The sequence below is a fragment of the Ochotona princeps genome, chromosome 15, assembly GCF_030435755.1.
Source record: "Ochotona princeps isolate mOchPri1 chromosome 15, mOchPri1.hap1, whole genome shotgun sequence".
NCBI lineage: Eukaryota > Metazoa > Chordata > Mammalia > Lagomorpha > Ochotonidae > Ochotona > Ochotona princeps.
The window spans coordinates 49,949,036-49,962,637 of NC_080846.1; the positions used below are offsets into that span (position 1 = coordinate 49,949,036).

Consider the following 13,602-nt stretch of genomic DNA (forward strand, 5'->3'; position numbering starts at 1 on the left):
TGGGACCTGTCAGGTTTTGCATGTTGCTAGGAGATCAGAGGAAGCTTGACAAGGGGCAGCATCCTTGCTCTCTCCCTTCTTGCTGTGTTGGGTTCATTGGTCTGCTTCCTCATCGCCTGCAGGAAGACTTGGCTTGTTCCCTCAGGTAGGTGTGTGTGTGTGTGTGTGTGTGTGAGAGAGAGAGAGATGGTGGTGAAGGCTTAAGGTGGTTTTTAGTCAAAGTCTTAGAAACAGATCCAGAGAGAAAATCAGAAAAACCAGAACAGTTCTGGCCAATGGCCTGGGAGAGGGTGCTGAGGGGGAACAGATGGTGCGTAGCAATTTTAATCTTTGCTTGTTCAGGGAAGGCACCTGGGACAGAGAGATCTGACAGGACGGATGGTTAGTGTTACACAGCCACTGGAGCACCTCAGGGACGCCCCGATCGCCAGTGCGACGTCATTTCTGGGTGTTTCTGGAAGGATTTCTATATGAGTTGGTAGGCCCTTGAAAGGTCAACAGAATGAGCAGGTGGACGAAGGGCAAGTCTCTGAGAGCAGGGACAGCCATCTTTTCCTGCCCTTGGAAGACATTGGAGTCCGAAGTGCAGCTGTGGAAATGGGGGCTTGGGCAGAAAGTAGAGTGGAGGAAGAGTGGGTGGGAAGTGCCCAAGGTGTCTTCGTGAATGTTCTGCAGTATTAATGGCTCTCGGAGGGCTGCAAGGAGGGGTGGATCTCACACCTGGCACGGAAGGGCTAGAAGTGATCTTCAGCCATTGGTAATACCCTAAGAAGAGTGAACTGCGGATGGCTGAAGCCTTCTGATGAGAAAATCCTTTCGGATGAGCTTAGTAATTGAACCTGAAGACCAGGTAATGCACTTTAGTGCGAGAAGCCAGAGTCTACCCAGGGTACTGACAGGGTGTGATCCCTTTAAGATCTCTTGAGCTTGCCCAGCTGGAGAGGTAAAACTACAAATCCCAGCAAGCTTTAGGGCTGGTTTAGAACGCTATCCGGAACTTCGAGTCCTTCCGGCAGAAGTGGCCGCGGCTACGCCAATCTCTTTTCGTAAGGAAGGCCGACTACCATCCCCACAATCCTTTGCACCGGAAGTGGGGCGGGGAAAGGAGCCGGAAGCCGGAGGGAGCGCTGGAGCCGGTGAGGAAGTAGCAGGTGCCGGGGAAGTTGCGGTGTCGCGGCCGGGTTGGGGGTCTCGGGGCTCCGGGCCGAGCCTCGCGGAAACCTGGACTTCTTCGCTGAGCAGGCCTCGCTCCGCCTGGGGCTGCTCCGCGTGCAGGGAGGCCACGAAGCTGCCCGGGAGGCCTGTGCGACCGTAGCGCTCCCGTCGGGCGGAGCCCGCGGGCGCCGAGCGGGGTCGGGGCCTGGAGGGGAATGAGCGTGGTTGTTACTGTGGTGACTTCGTTGTCGCTGTTCCGCGGACAGGACAGTGGACTGCCTGTGTTCCCCCTCACGTCCCGCGTCCCTGCGTTGCACGGGGTGGGACTCGTGTGTTTTGCAAAGTGGCCACGTTTTCTAAGCCTTCCGCCCTTGGCAATTTTAGGAAGAGTTTCCAAGGTTCTTTTCGGTTCCTGTAGCGTTTTGTTCAGGACTTTTCTTTTTTAAATACTTATTTCTTTTTGTTGGAAAGGCAGATTTGCAGAGAGGAGGAGAGACAGAGAACTTGCATCTGCTGGTTGACTCCCCAAGTGATCGCAATGACCAGAGCTGAGCTGGAAGCCAGGAGCCTCCTCTGGGTCTCCCATGTAGGTACAGGGGTTCGAGGACTTGGGCCACCCTGCACTGCTTTCCTAGGTTGGATGGGAAGTGGAGCAGCCAGGACACGAATTGGCACCCAAATGGAATGTAGATGCTTGAAGGTGCAGGATTAGCCAGTTGAGCCATCGCACCTGCCTTTCACTCAGGATGTTACAGCTTTAGTCATGCCTAGTGTTCATGCTGTTTGATCACGGTAGTTGATGAGCTGGCTGAGCACTGGGCCTGCGTTTGACTCATTTTGGATTTCTTTCTCACCAAGAGGCTGGCCCCTTGCCTGTCCTGGAACAGCTAGTGGGAGGTTGAAGGAAGGTGTGATCTCCATGGAGGGGAGAGGGCTGTGACTGACTCAGGAGAACCTTCTAGAGGCGATACCAGGGCTAGAACTCAAGCCAGTGTCAGTCTGTGTTCCTTGTTATCAGTTGAGGATTTGGAAGTCTGGAACACTGAGCGTTTAAGACCTTGTCACCACCCTTGTGGACCTTACTGTGTCTAGCACAGAGGAAATATGGACCCAGCCTGCAGCTGGAGCAGTCCGTCCACTGATGTGGGTGCTGCGTGGGGCCATCTTGCTTGCTGCAGCCTGCATCGGAGCCCTTTGTGAGCTCCATGGGTCCTGGGTAGACCTGGAGGGACTTCCTGTAGTTTGCCTCTGTAACATTAATCTCCCACTTCCAGTGGATTAGCACCAGAGACTAGGTTGATGGATCACGTTGCTGTGGCAACCTTGGCAGAGCAGCCTTCCCTGGAGAAAGAGATCACTCTTGACCTGGGCTGGGGGTTGAGAAGGGAACCCTGGTGATAGGGGCACACCCAGAGCCTGGTAAGCCCTCAGTAGGAAAGAGTGTGCAAAGTGGGCAGCTGAGCTTTGAGTGGTTGCATGATATAGAAACAGTTTCTGCGGTTATGGAGGTGGGCTAAGTTTGTGTCAGTTGGACCTCCAGCCGACCCAGAAGAGGTGGTGTGGATCCCACGCTTCACTAGGGCAGCGGAGCCCTGGTGGGGCAATGACAACCTCAGGCTGGCATGTCCTCTCCTAATAAGGATCAGAGTGGCACCTGCTCTGGCTTCTGCGTCAGCAGGGGTGTAAAAACCTTCTGCATGCTTCTTTGTGCTCCTTTTCATCCCCTAGGTTCCCTGTTTTCTCTCTGCCTGTCTGTTGTGCAGAGAAAAGGCCTGAGAACGGACTACCCCCAAATAAAGACCTCTTTTCAACAGTCAGCCAAACCTGTTTTCTTTTTCTGGTGGTCGGCGAACCTGACAGAAATGCTGAGGAGACCATCAGGAATTTTTATTTTTTGGCATCTTTAAATTTTTATTGAAAAGGCATATTTGCCGAGAGGAGAGACAAAATTTGTTATCTGCTGGTTCACTCCCCAAATGACCACAATGGCAGAAGCTGAGCTGATCTGAAGCCAGGAGCTAGGGAGCTTTCTCTGCGTCTCCCACGTGGGTGCAGGGCCACAAAGCTTTGGGCCGTCTTCCACTGCTTTCCCAGGCCATGAGCAGGGAGCTGGATGGGAAGTGGAGCAGCTGGGACGTGAATCGGCACCCATATGGGATGCCAGTGCTGTAAAGCAGATAGTTAGCTGATTGAGCCTTAGCACCACCCCAGGAATGGTTTTAAAGTTTATTTGTTTGAAACAGTGACAAAGGGAGAGACAGCTCTTCCTTCTGCTTGTTTACCCCCCGTATGGCTGCAACAACTGAAACGGTCCAGGCTGAAGCCAGGCACCTGGAACTCCGTCTGGGACACAGGTAGCAGAGGCCCAAGCCCTTGGGTCATCTGCTGTCTTCCCAGGTACATTAGCAGGGAGCTGGATCGGAAATGGGATAGTCTGCACTCCAAACCAGCAATCCCAAGTAGGGTGGAGCCTTGCAAGTGGTGGCTTAACTTGATGTCCTATTTTGCCAGTCCCAAAAGTAGTTTCCAGGGAGATTGAAGAAGGCGGCATGGATAAAACTGGGTGTTTGCTGAGTACCAAGTGAGAAGCTTGTAGTTATGAAGGGAACCTGAACAGGTCTGGGCAGGGAAGGCATGAGTTCCGCAAGCAGTCACTCAGCGGGCAAATGTGATGGTTCTAGCCATCACCAGCCATCGTGGTGCCTGAGGAATGGTGTTTGACATGCAGGAGTCTAGGAGTGGGCCTTACCTGGGGTCCACCTTGGGCTACCTGGATCCGCTGCTCATCTCCGATTCCTGACTTCAACGACCGGTTGAGTCAGTCCCTGGGGGCAGTGGTCATGGTCTGAATCACTAGGCTCCTGCTACCCGGGTAAGAGCGGTAGCTGGTGCTCCTGTGTGGCCGTGCTCCACCCAGGTGACAGTGGTGGCTGGGGTTGCTGCTGCTGTGGCCGTGCTCCAGCCCCAGCTGTTGTGGGCATTTAGGGAGTGAACCAGCAGATGGGAGCTCTGTCTCTCGACCTCTCAAAGGAAAGCGTCTTCCCCCGGACCTCCTTGTGTGTGAGACGAAGACGGGAAACAGACAGGTGCTGCTGTGTTGTGAGAGGGGAGGTTTCATCAGATTATTCAAAATAAAAACCTGTGGGCCCGGCGGCGTGGTCTAGCGGCTAAAGTCCTTGCCTTGAGCATGCCAGGATCCCAAATGGACGCTGGTTCTAATCCCAGCAGCATCATTTCCCATCCAGCTCCCTGCTTGTGGCCTGGGAAAGCAGTCGAGGACGGCTCAAAGCTTTGGAACCCTGCACCCACGTGGGAGACCTGGAAAGAGGTTCCTGGTTCCCGGCTTCGGATCGGCAGTGGCCATTGCGGTCACTTAGGGCGTGAATCATTGGACAGAAGACCTTCCTCTCTGTCTCTCCTCCTCTCTGTATATCTGACTTTGTAATAAAAATAAATAAATCTTTTAAAAAAATTAAAAACCTGTGTGTGTGTTTAAAGAACGGTTATCTGTGTATGTTTTAAATATTTTTATTGGAAAGTCAGATTTATGGAGAGAAGTATAGAGAAAGATCTTCCTTCCACTGGTTCACTCCCCAAATGGCTACAATGGTCAGAGGTTAGCCGATTCAAAGCCAGAAACAAGGAGCTTCTTCTGTGTCTCCCACACAGGTGCAGGGTTCCGAGGCTTTGAGCCGTCTTCTGCTGCTTTCCCAGGTCGCATGCATGGAGCTGGATGGGAAGTGGAGCAGCTGGAACACAAGCCAGCACCCATATGGGATGCTGCGCTTGGAGGAGGAGGATTAGCCAATTGAGCTATTGCACCAGGCCCAACCCCTGTTTATTTTAATCCACTTGGAAGGCACAACCACAGAGAAAGTGTAAAACAGATCTCCCATCACCTGGCTCACTGCCCTAGTGCCCACAGCCAGCAGCCAGGGCTGGGCTGGACCAAAGCCAGACTCCATCCTGGTCTCCCATGTGGGCGGGTGGGCCCACACATGTGGGCCATGCCCCACTGCCTCCTAGGATGCAGAGCCGTAGGAAACAGAAGTGATGTAAGGCAGAGGAGACAGAGCTCCAACCGGCCTTCTATTATGGGATGCACATGTCCCAGTCAGCAGCTTAGCCTACTGCCCTCAGAAGGGTGGTTCAAGCAGCATCCTGAAGGCCTGAATTGGCTGCCTGGAGGGGTGGGGACTTGCCAGTTCTGGGTGGTTGCTTGTTGGGTGGTGCCTCGTGTCTGTTTCAGTGGGTTTGTAGAAATGGTCAGGAGCTTAGTTAAAAAAGGCCTCTTGGTGCATTTGTCAAATGGGCCCCTCAGAGCCCTGGGTTTTGTGGGAATTGAGAGAAGGAGTGGTTGGTGAAATTAACAGAGCCTGTGGTCAGGCTCCCTCGCGGCTCTCCCTCCCTCCCTGTACCTGCATTAACATTGTGTTTCATTTTTATATCAACATTATCAAGTGGATTTTTAAAAAAGATTTATTTATTTTTATTGGAAAGGCAGATACACAGAGAGGAAGATCTTCCGTCCGATGATTCACTCCCCAAGCAGCTGCAATGGCTGGAGGTGAGCCAATCAGAAGCCAGGAGCCCAGAGCCTCTTTCAGGTCTCCCATGTGGGTGCTTCGTGCCAATGCCTTGGGTCGTCTTCAACTGCTTTCCCAGGCCACAAGCAGGGAGCTGGATGGGAAGCGCGGCCTTTGGGATCATAACTGGCACCCGTATGAGATCCCAGCGTGTTCAAAAAGATGACTTCAACTGCTAGGTTATCACGCTGGGCCTGGATGTTACTATATTTTAAGATTTATTTTATTTGAAAGGCAGATTCACAGAGAAGAGACAGAAAGCTCTTGCTTCTGCTGGTTCACTCCCCAAATGGCCACAATGGCTGGAACTGAGCCGATCCAAAGCCAGAGCAAGGAGCTTCTTCTGGGTCTCCCATGCGAGTGCAGCGTCCCCAGGACTTCAGTCATCTACTGCTTCCTCAAGCAATAAGTGAGGAGCTGGCTGGGAGATGGATTAGCTGGGACACGAGCTAGTGCCCCTATGGGATATCAGCACATACAGGCAGAGGATTAGCCCGTTTAGCCACCATGCCAGCTCCAGATGTTATTCTTAGTATTTGCCCACCAAACCCTAATCCCTGGCCCTGTTGCACAGCTTGTAAGAGTAAATTCTGTGTCTTTCAGTTACCCTACTCTACTGTTTGAGTGGAGTGAAGAAGGCGGACTGGCTCATTCATGCATCCAAGGTGGGGTAGGGAATGGCTAGCCTGACGGCTGTGCAATGTCCCCCAGAATCATTTGGTCTTGCCTTGTCAAGGCATTCCCAGGCAGGACTTGAAATTTCACAAGTTTATGGCAGGCCAATATATTTTTTAATAAGTTTATCTGTTTGTTTGAAAGGCAGGGTTAGAGAGAGAAGAGACAAAGGTTCCACCTGCTAGTTCCCTCCCCAGATGGCTGGCAGTATTGTGAGGAGCCAGCAGCTTCCTCTGGGCTCCCACGTGGGTGTTGGGCCTGCACATTTGGACCATTTTCCGCCAGGAAGCTCATTCTTTTCTTATATATATATATTTTTATTATTGGAAAGCTGGATATACAGAGAGGAGGAGAGACAGAGAGGAAGATCTTCCATCTGATGATTCACTCCCCAAGTGAGCCGCAACGGCTGGTGTGCGCCGATCCGAAGCTGGGAACCAGGAACCTCTTCCAGGTCTCCCACGTGGGTGCAGGGTCCCAAAGTCTTGGGCCGTTCTCGATTGCTTTCCCAGGCCACAAGCAGGGAGCTGGATGGGAAGTGGAGCTGCCGGGATTAGAACCGGCGCCCATATGGGATCCCGGGGCGTTCAAGGCGAGGGCTTTAGCTGCTAGGCCACGCCGCCGGGCCCAGCAAGCTCATTTTTAAGTTGAGAATTGTGAATGGCCTGTGGATGATGTCATACATAGCCCAATGGTCCTTGGCAGAAAAAAACGCGTCCCTACCCCTCATCTAAGGTCAGATGGTGTGCATGGTTAAAAGCATAGCCTTGTGTCTGGGTTGAAATATCAGCTCTCTGCTTACTGTCTCTGTGGCCCCAGGCAGGTGGCTCACTCTTGTAGCCTCGGCCCCCCTCACCTGTACTGAGGGAGCAGTAATGCCCGCGTCCTGGGGTTGTTAGGCGGATCAATGAGCTGTACACGATGTAGAGCAATTGCTTGCCACCTGGAAGCGACAGTCATTAGCCCTTCCGGGTCTCTGGGCTGTGGCTGCACACCTGCGTCTCATTCGTCAGAGCGGTGGTTCCCAGGACACATCCCGGCTAGGTTGGTTTCATCAAGGATGGCATTAAAAGATGCCAAAAGAATGCTACTAGCAAATGTTTGTTGAAAGCTCACTGTGTTCCTGTGATGGCCCAGAAATCAGTGCCTCTGAGCTGTGCCCAACATGGAGGAGGGTAGATTTATTCCTACTGGGTCAAAGAGGAAGGAGACTGGGGGCAGGGAGGGGACAGGGCCTCCTGGAGATACTGACGTGTTCTCTTGGGCTGCACCTGAGCCTGGGGACTAGTGGCATGGGCGTGGCCAGCGCTGGGCTCTCCTCCTCTGAGGCTGAAGGTTAATGGGGCTTCTGTCCATCTTTGTTCCAGGTGACAGCAGCATGGCTGTGCCCCAGACTTGTCCAGCAGGCTCCCTCCACGATCCTGCAGGTGCCCTGCTGTCGCCCCAGCCCTGTCCTCAGAGCCTGGCAGAGGGCTTCCTGGAGGAAGAGCGTCGGCTCAATGCTGAGCTGCGTCAGCTGCAGTTCTCGGAGCCTGTGGGCTTGATCTACAATCCCGTGGAATACGCATGGGAGCCACACCGTAGCTATGTGACTCGCTACTGCCAGGGCCCCAAGGAAGTACTTTTCCTGGGCATGAACCCGGGGCCTTTCGGCATGGCCCAGACTGGGGTGAGGGACCTGCCTTCTGTGGTGCTGGGGTGGGAGGCTGCACAGTGGGCGCTTGTCTGGGTGTGCATGAACAGGAGTGGGCATGGTGGTGGTTGAGTGGGTGCTCCACCCCCATCCCCCAAACTGACTCTAGTGGTTTCAGATGCTCTCCCAGTCTCTCTGCCTGGACTTAACCAAGCACATTGATGAGAGTTCTGTTTCCCCTGAGTCAACCGCTAATTGCCTCTGAGAGCCTCCTTCCTTCCGCTAACCCCATCCTTCCCATACCTTGCCACATCTTCCCCTGTCCCGAGAGTGTAGCTGGAGCCAGAAGAGGGACTTGGACAACTGGGTGCACTGGGGGGCTGGCTGGTGGGGAGGCTGCAGGGGACGCAGTGTATTCTGGCTGCCTGGCTCCTGTGTTGCAGGCACAGGGGGCTCTGTGGCCTGTGTTCCCTGCCCAGATCAGGGGGAATGACTCTCCCTCAGGGTGTGCCTGGCAGGTGGGGGTGGGGAAGAGGCTTCAGAACAGGAGGCTCAATCGCTTTTATTGACCCCAACTGGGTGATGAAAGGTGATCAATGCTGATTGATGGAGATGACAGCCTGGAGCTCGGGGCTGGGAGGGCACGGGGAGAGCAGTGGTCAGCCCAGTCCTTGTGCCTCTTTTAATCCTGCCTGCCTTCCACTCTGGGGCCAGCTGTCCATCCCCAGCTCCCTGGAGCTAGGTCAAGAGGCCAGCTGGGGTGGACGCAAGCAAGTAGCTGCTTCTAGGCCAGAGTCCACAAAGGAAAAGTGGAGACAGGGCCTGGTGTGATGGCTCAACTGGTTAATCTTCCACCTCCAAGTGCAGCTTCCCATGAGTACAGGTTCGGGTACTAGCTACTCTATTTCCCATCGAGCTCCCGGCTTATGGTCTGGGGAAGCAGCAGAAGATGGCTCAGGCCTTGGGACCCTGCATGCATGTGGGAGACCTGGAGGAAGCTACCGGCTTCTGGCTTTAGATTGGTGCAGCTCTGGTTGCAGCTGTTTGGGGAGTGAACCAACAGACAAAGATCTTTCTGTCTCTTCTCTGTGAATGTACCTGTCCAATAAAAATAAAGATTAATCTGTTTCTTTTTAAAAATTTTAATTTTTATTGGAAAGTCGGATTTATAGAGAGAAGGAGAGAAAGATCCTCCGTCTGTTGATTCACTTCCCAAGTGGCCACTGTGGCCAGAGCTGAGCCGATCCAAAACCAGGAACTTCTTCCGGGTCTCCCACGCGGGTGCAGGGTCCCAAGGCTTTAGGCTGTCCTTGACTGCTTTCCCAGGCCACAAGCAGGGAGCTGGATGGGAAGTGGAGCATCCGGGACAGAAACCGGCACCCTTATCGGATCTTGGTACGTGCAAGGTGAAACTTTAGCCACTAGGCCACCGCACCAGGCCCATAAATAAATCTTTTAAAAAAAAAATAAGCGTGGGGAGACAGCTGGCCAGAAGCAGGGGCCAGGAATCTCCTCTGGGGCCCTTGGTGAAGGTGTGGGTATCAGGTGCTCTTGGAAGATGGAAGTAACTGCTTGGGCGCGACCATGCTTCTTGGCTTCAATTTGAAGCCCCTCACCTGTCTCTCCCTCCACAGGTACCCTTCGGGGAAGTGAGCATGGTCCGGGACTGGCTGGGCGTTGGGGGACCTGTGCTGACCCCGCCCCAAGAGCACCCTAAGCGACCAGTGCTGGGACTGGACTGCCCACAGTCTGAAGTAAGCGGTGCCCGATTCTGGGGCTTCTTCCGGAACCTCTGTGGACAGCCCGAGGTCTTCTTCCGTCACTGCTTCGTCCACAATCTCTGTCCTCTGCTCTTCCTGGCTCCCAGTGGGCGCAACCTCACCCCATCTGACCTGCCTGCCAAACAGCGAGAACAGCTCCTTGGCATCTGCGAGGGGGCCCTGTGCCGGCAGGTGCAGCTGCTGGGGGTGCGGCTGGTGGTGGGGGTGGGGCGGCTGGCGGAGCAGCGGGCACGGCGGGCTCTGTCAGGCCTCATGCCAGAGGTGCAGGTGGAGGGGCTCCTGCACCCCTCTCCCCGCAGCCCACAGGCCAACAAGGGCTGGGAGGCAGTGGCCAAGGAGAGACTGACGGAGCTGGGGGTGCTGCCGCTGCTGACAAGCTAAGTGCCCCTGTGCCCAGTGTGGGCAGTGTTGGAAGCCCACTGGTGGGTCTTTGCACCCGCAGAAGGCTGTGGTCCCGGACCAGGCAGCAGAGCCTTCCTGTCGCCCACATATGTGCTCCTTGCCTTCTGGACTGGCACCTGTGAGCCATGGAAATTCCTACACTACTCCAGCTGTGCTCCTGGTGCCTGCCTTGGGCGTCTGTCTCACGGCTGGGACTCTTGGTGGCACCTCAGGCTGCTCTACCTCATCATTCCTGTGGCACCCGCTGCCCACCAGAGACAGCGCTGGACGATGGCGTCTCAGGCCATATTTGCTGTTCAGAGGGAGTATCTTGCTGGGCTCCTTCCCCTCCTCCCAGAACACCGCCCCGCGGGCCCTCCTCACAGGGCAGGATGGCTGAGCGAGCCAAGAGCCAGCCTTCAGCGGGAGGCTGGGGTTGGGCCAGAGGGCCAAGTCCAAGGCTTCAAGTTTCCTCCCAACTCTCAGACTTGTGAACTTTATCACAGACAAATGGGTGATACCCTGAGGTGTGGGTGCCACGTGGGTTAATGGTGCCTGGCCTAGGCCAGCACACGGGGTGCTGCTTACACACTCTGCTCTCGGCTGCCTCGCCCCCTTGGGGGGGATTGGTGGTGGTGGAGGGGTCATCACTACTGTACACTACAAGAGAAGCGCCTGGCTGCTGCACTCGGACGACCTCGCCCTGGGTGAGGGCAGCTTCTAGCTTGGCCAGAGGTGGATTGATGAAAATCACAACTTGTGATTTTTTCTTTCAGGCAAAGCATTAAAAGCAGGATCCTAAACATTCTGGTCTTTGCTACTTCCCTCCCCTAACTCCACTCCCCTGTGGAGTTTCCTCCTTCTCACCCCTTCGCTGTTTGCAATGGATTCTCCTGTGGAACTGTGGGAGGATGCAGTAAGTCTCTGATTGCATCATTTCTGTTAGAGGCCTGGACTGTTGTAGGAACAGGTGATAGGGAGGTAGGAGACGGCTGTCTCATTTTCTGGTTTTTTTTTTTTTTTTTTTTTTAATACTGTCAAACTTACTGATCTCTTCTATCAAGCATGAATCTTTTTTTTTTTTTTTTTTTAAGATTGACTGGGCCTGGCGCTGTAGCCTAATGGCTATAGTCCTTGCTTTGCATGTGCCAGGATCCAGACCCTTATGGGCACTGGTTCCTGTCCTGGCTGCTCCACTTTCCATCCAGCTCCCTGCTTGTGGCCTGGGCAAGCAGTTGAGGACAGTCCAAAGCCTTGGGAACCTGCATCACATGGGAGACCCAGAAGAAGCTCCTAGCTCCTGGCTTCAGATCAACTCAGCTCCATCCATTGCAGCCATTTGAGGAGTGAACCATGAACCAGTGGATGGAAGATCTTTCTCCCTGTCTCTCCTCTCTGTACATTTTACTTTCCAATAAAAATAAAAATTAAAAAAAATTTTATTTACTCATTTGAAAGTTATAGAGAAGGGTTTTCCAAGTGCTGGTTCAGTCTCCAAATGGCTGCCACAGCTAGGGCTGGGCCAGGCCAAAGCCAAGAACCAGGAGCTTCTAGGTCAGCCACATGAGAGTCAGAAAACATAAGCACATGGTCTCCCTCCACTGCTTTCCCAGGGGCATTAACGGAGTTGGATCATAAGTGGAGCAGCTGGGCCTTGAACTGGCGCCAGTAGAGGGTACTAGGGTCTCACTTTACTAACTGTGTCACATCATCACTCCCAATTTATAATTGTCTCCTGTATCTCAAACCCCCACCCCCCCTTTTTTTTAAAGATTTATTTATTTTTATTGCAAAGTCGGTATATTCAGAGAGGAGAGACAGAAATATCTTCCGTCCGATGATTCACTCCCCAAATGACCACAAAGGCCAGTGCTGCGCCAATCCGAAGCCAGGAGCCAGGAGCTTCTTCCAGGTCTCCCACGTGGTTGCAGGGTTCCAACACTTTGGGTTGTCCTTGACTGCTTCCCAAGTCACGGACAGGGAGCAGGATGGGAAGTGGGGATGCCGAGAGTAGAACCATCGCCCATATGGGATCCTGGCATGTTCAAGGCAAGGACTTTAGCTGCTAGGCTACCACGGCACTAGGCCCATTTTTAAAAATACTTATTTATTTTTATTGGAAAGTCAGATATACAGAGAGGAGGGGAGACAGATAGGAAGATCCTCCATCTGCTGACTCCCTAAAGTGGCTGCAATGGCCAGAGCTTCTCCCAGGTCTCCCACACGGGTACAAGGTCCCAAGGCATTGGGCTATCCTCCACTGCTTTCCCAGGATACAAGCAGGGATCTGGACGGTAAGTGGGAATGTTAGGATTAGAACTGGTGCCTATGGGCCCGGTGGCATGGCCTAGCGGCTTAAGTCCTCGCCTTGAACGCACTGGGATCCCATATGGACGCCGGTTCTAATCCTGGCAGCTCCACTTCCCATCCAGCTCTGTGCTTGTGGCCTGGGAAAGCAGTTGAGGACAGCCCAAAGCCTTGGGACCCTGCACCTGCGTGGGAGACCTGGAAGAGGTTCCAGGTTCCCGGCTTCGGATTGGCACAGCACTGGCCATTGCGCTCACTTGGGGAGTGAATCATCAGACAGAAGATCTTCCTCTCTGTCTCTCCTCTCTGTATATCTTACTTTGTAATAAAAATAAATAAATATTTTTTAAAAAAATAGAACTGGTGCCTATATGAGATTCTGGTGCATGCAAGGCAAGGACTTTAACCACTAGGCTACTACACTGGGCCCTGTCTTTTATTTTTTAAAAAATTCATCTTAAAAGTCAAAACCAACAGACAAGATCTACCAACCACTGGTGTGTTTGCTCCGAAAATGCCCACAATAGCCTGGGCTGGGCATCTCGCATGTGGATGACGGGCTCAGGCCTTTGGCCATCACCTGCTGTGTCCCAGGATGCTTCCAGGGGAAGCTGGCTTTGGAGTGGGGCTTGCATTGCTGGTTGTGTGCAGATTAAGTTGTTGCACCTCAGTGCCCAGCTGTTTTCTGATTCAATGGTATCTACTAAAATTATCTCCTTGCCTCTGCTTGCTTAAGTTATTTAAGGATATTTTATTTGTTATTTGAAAAGCGCAGCTATATAGAGGCAGAGACAGATCTTGCACCTGCTGATTCATCTCCCTCAAGTGGCCGTCATGACCAGAAGCTTCATTTACCATAGGTGCAGGGCCCAAGCACTTGGTCCACCTTCCTATACTTTCCCAGGCACATTATCAGGGAGCTGGATCAGAAGTGGATCAGCAGGCCTGGCGTTATAGTGTAGCGGCTGAAGTTCTCACCTTGAACGCACTGGGATCCTATATGGGTGCCTGTTAAAGTCCTGGTGGCCCTGCTTCCCATCCAGCTCTCTGCTTATGGCCTGGGAAAGCAGTGGAGGACGGCCCA

General features: G+C 53.4%; 1 protein-coding gene across 4 annotated transcripts; it reads left to right on the forward strand.

Moving 5' to 3' along the window:
* Nucleotides 1-951: 951 nt before the first annotated feature.
* Nucleotides 952-11,204, forward strand: SMUG1 (single-strand-selective monofunctional uracil-DNA glycosylase 1). Of its 4 annotated transcripts, none has more exons than XM_058673591.1 (3): nt 952-1,136; nt 7,784-8,085; nt 9,684-11,204. In XM_058673591.1, the coding sequence occupies exons 2-3, from the start codon at nt 7,795-7,797 to the stop codon at nt 10,209-10,211; spliced, it is 819 nt and encodes a 272-aa protein (XP_058529574.1). In that variant the 5' UTR covers nt 952-1,136; nt 7,784-7,794; the 3' UTR covers nt 10,212-11,204. The 4 variants fall into 4 exon arrangements, with proteins under 4 accessions (XP_058529574.1, XP_058529573.1, XP_004583210.2 ...); XM_058673590.1 differs by having other exon boundaries at nt 1,107-1,151; nt 9,684-11,202; XM_004583153.3 differs by lacking the exon at nt 952-1,136 and adding an exon at nt 1,213-1,741 and having other exon boundaries at nt 9,684-11,202.
* Nucleotides 11,205-13,602: the final 2,398 nt, after the last annotated feature.

Coding starts and splice junctions, on each gene's coding strand:
- SMUG1 (XM_058673591.1), top strand. CDS start 7,795: ATGGCTGTGCCCCAGACTTGTCCAGCAGGCTCCCTCCACGATCCTGCA. Junction 8,086..9,683: donor TCGGCATGGCCCAGACTGGG/GTGAGGGACCTG, acceptor CTCCCTCCACAG/GTACCCTTCGGGGAAGTGAG.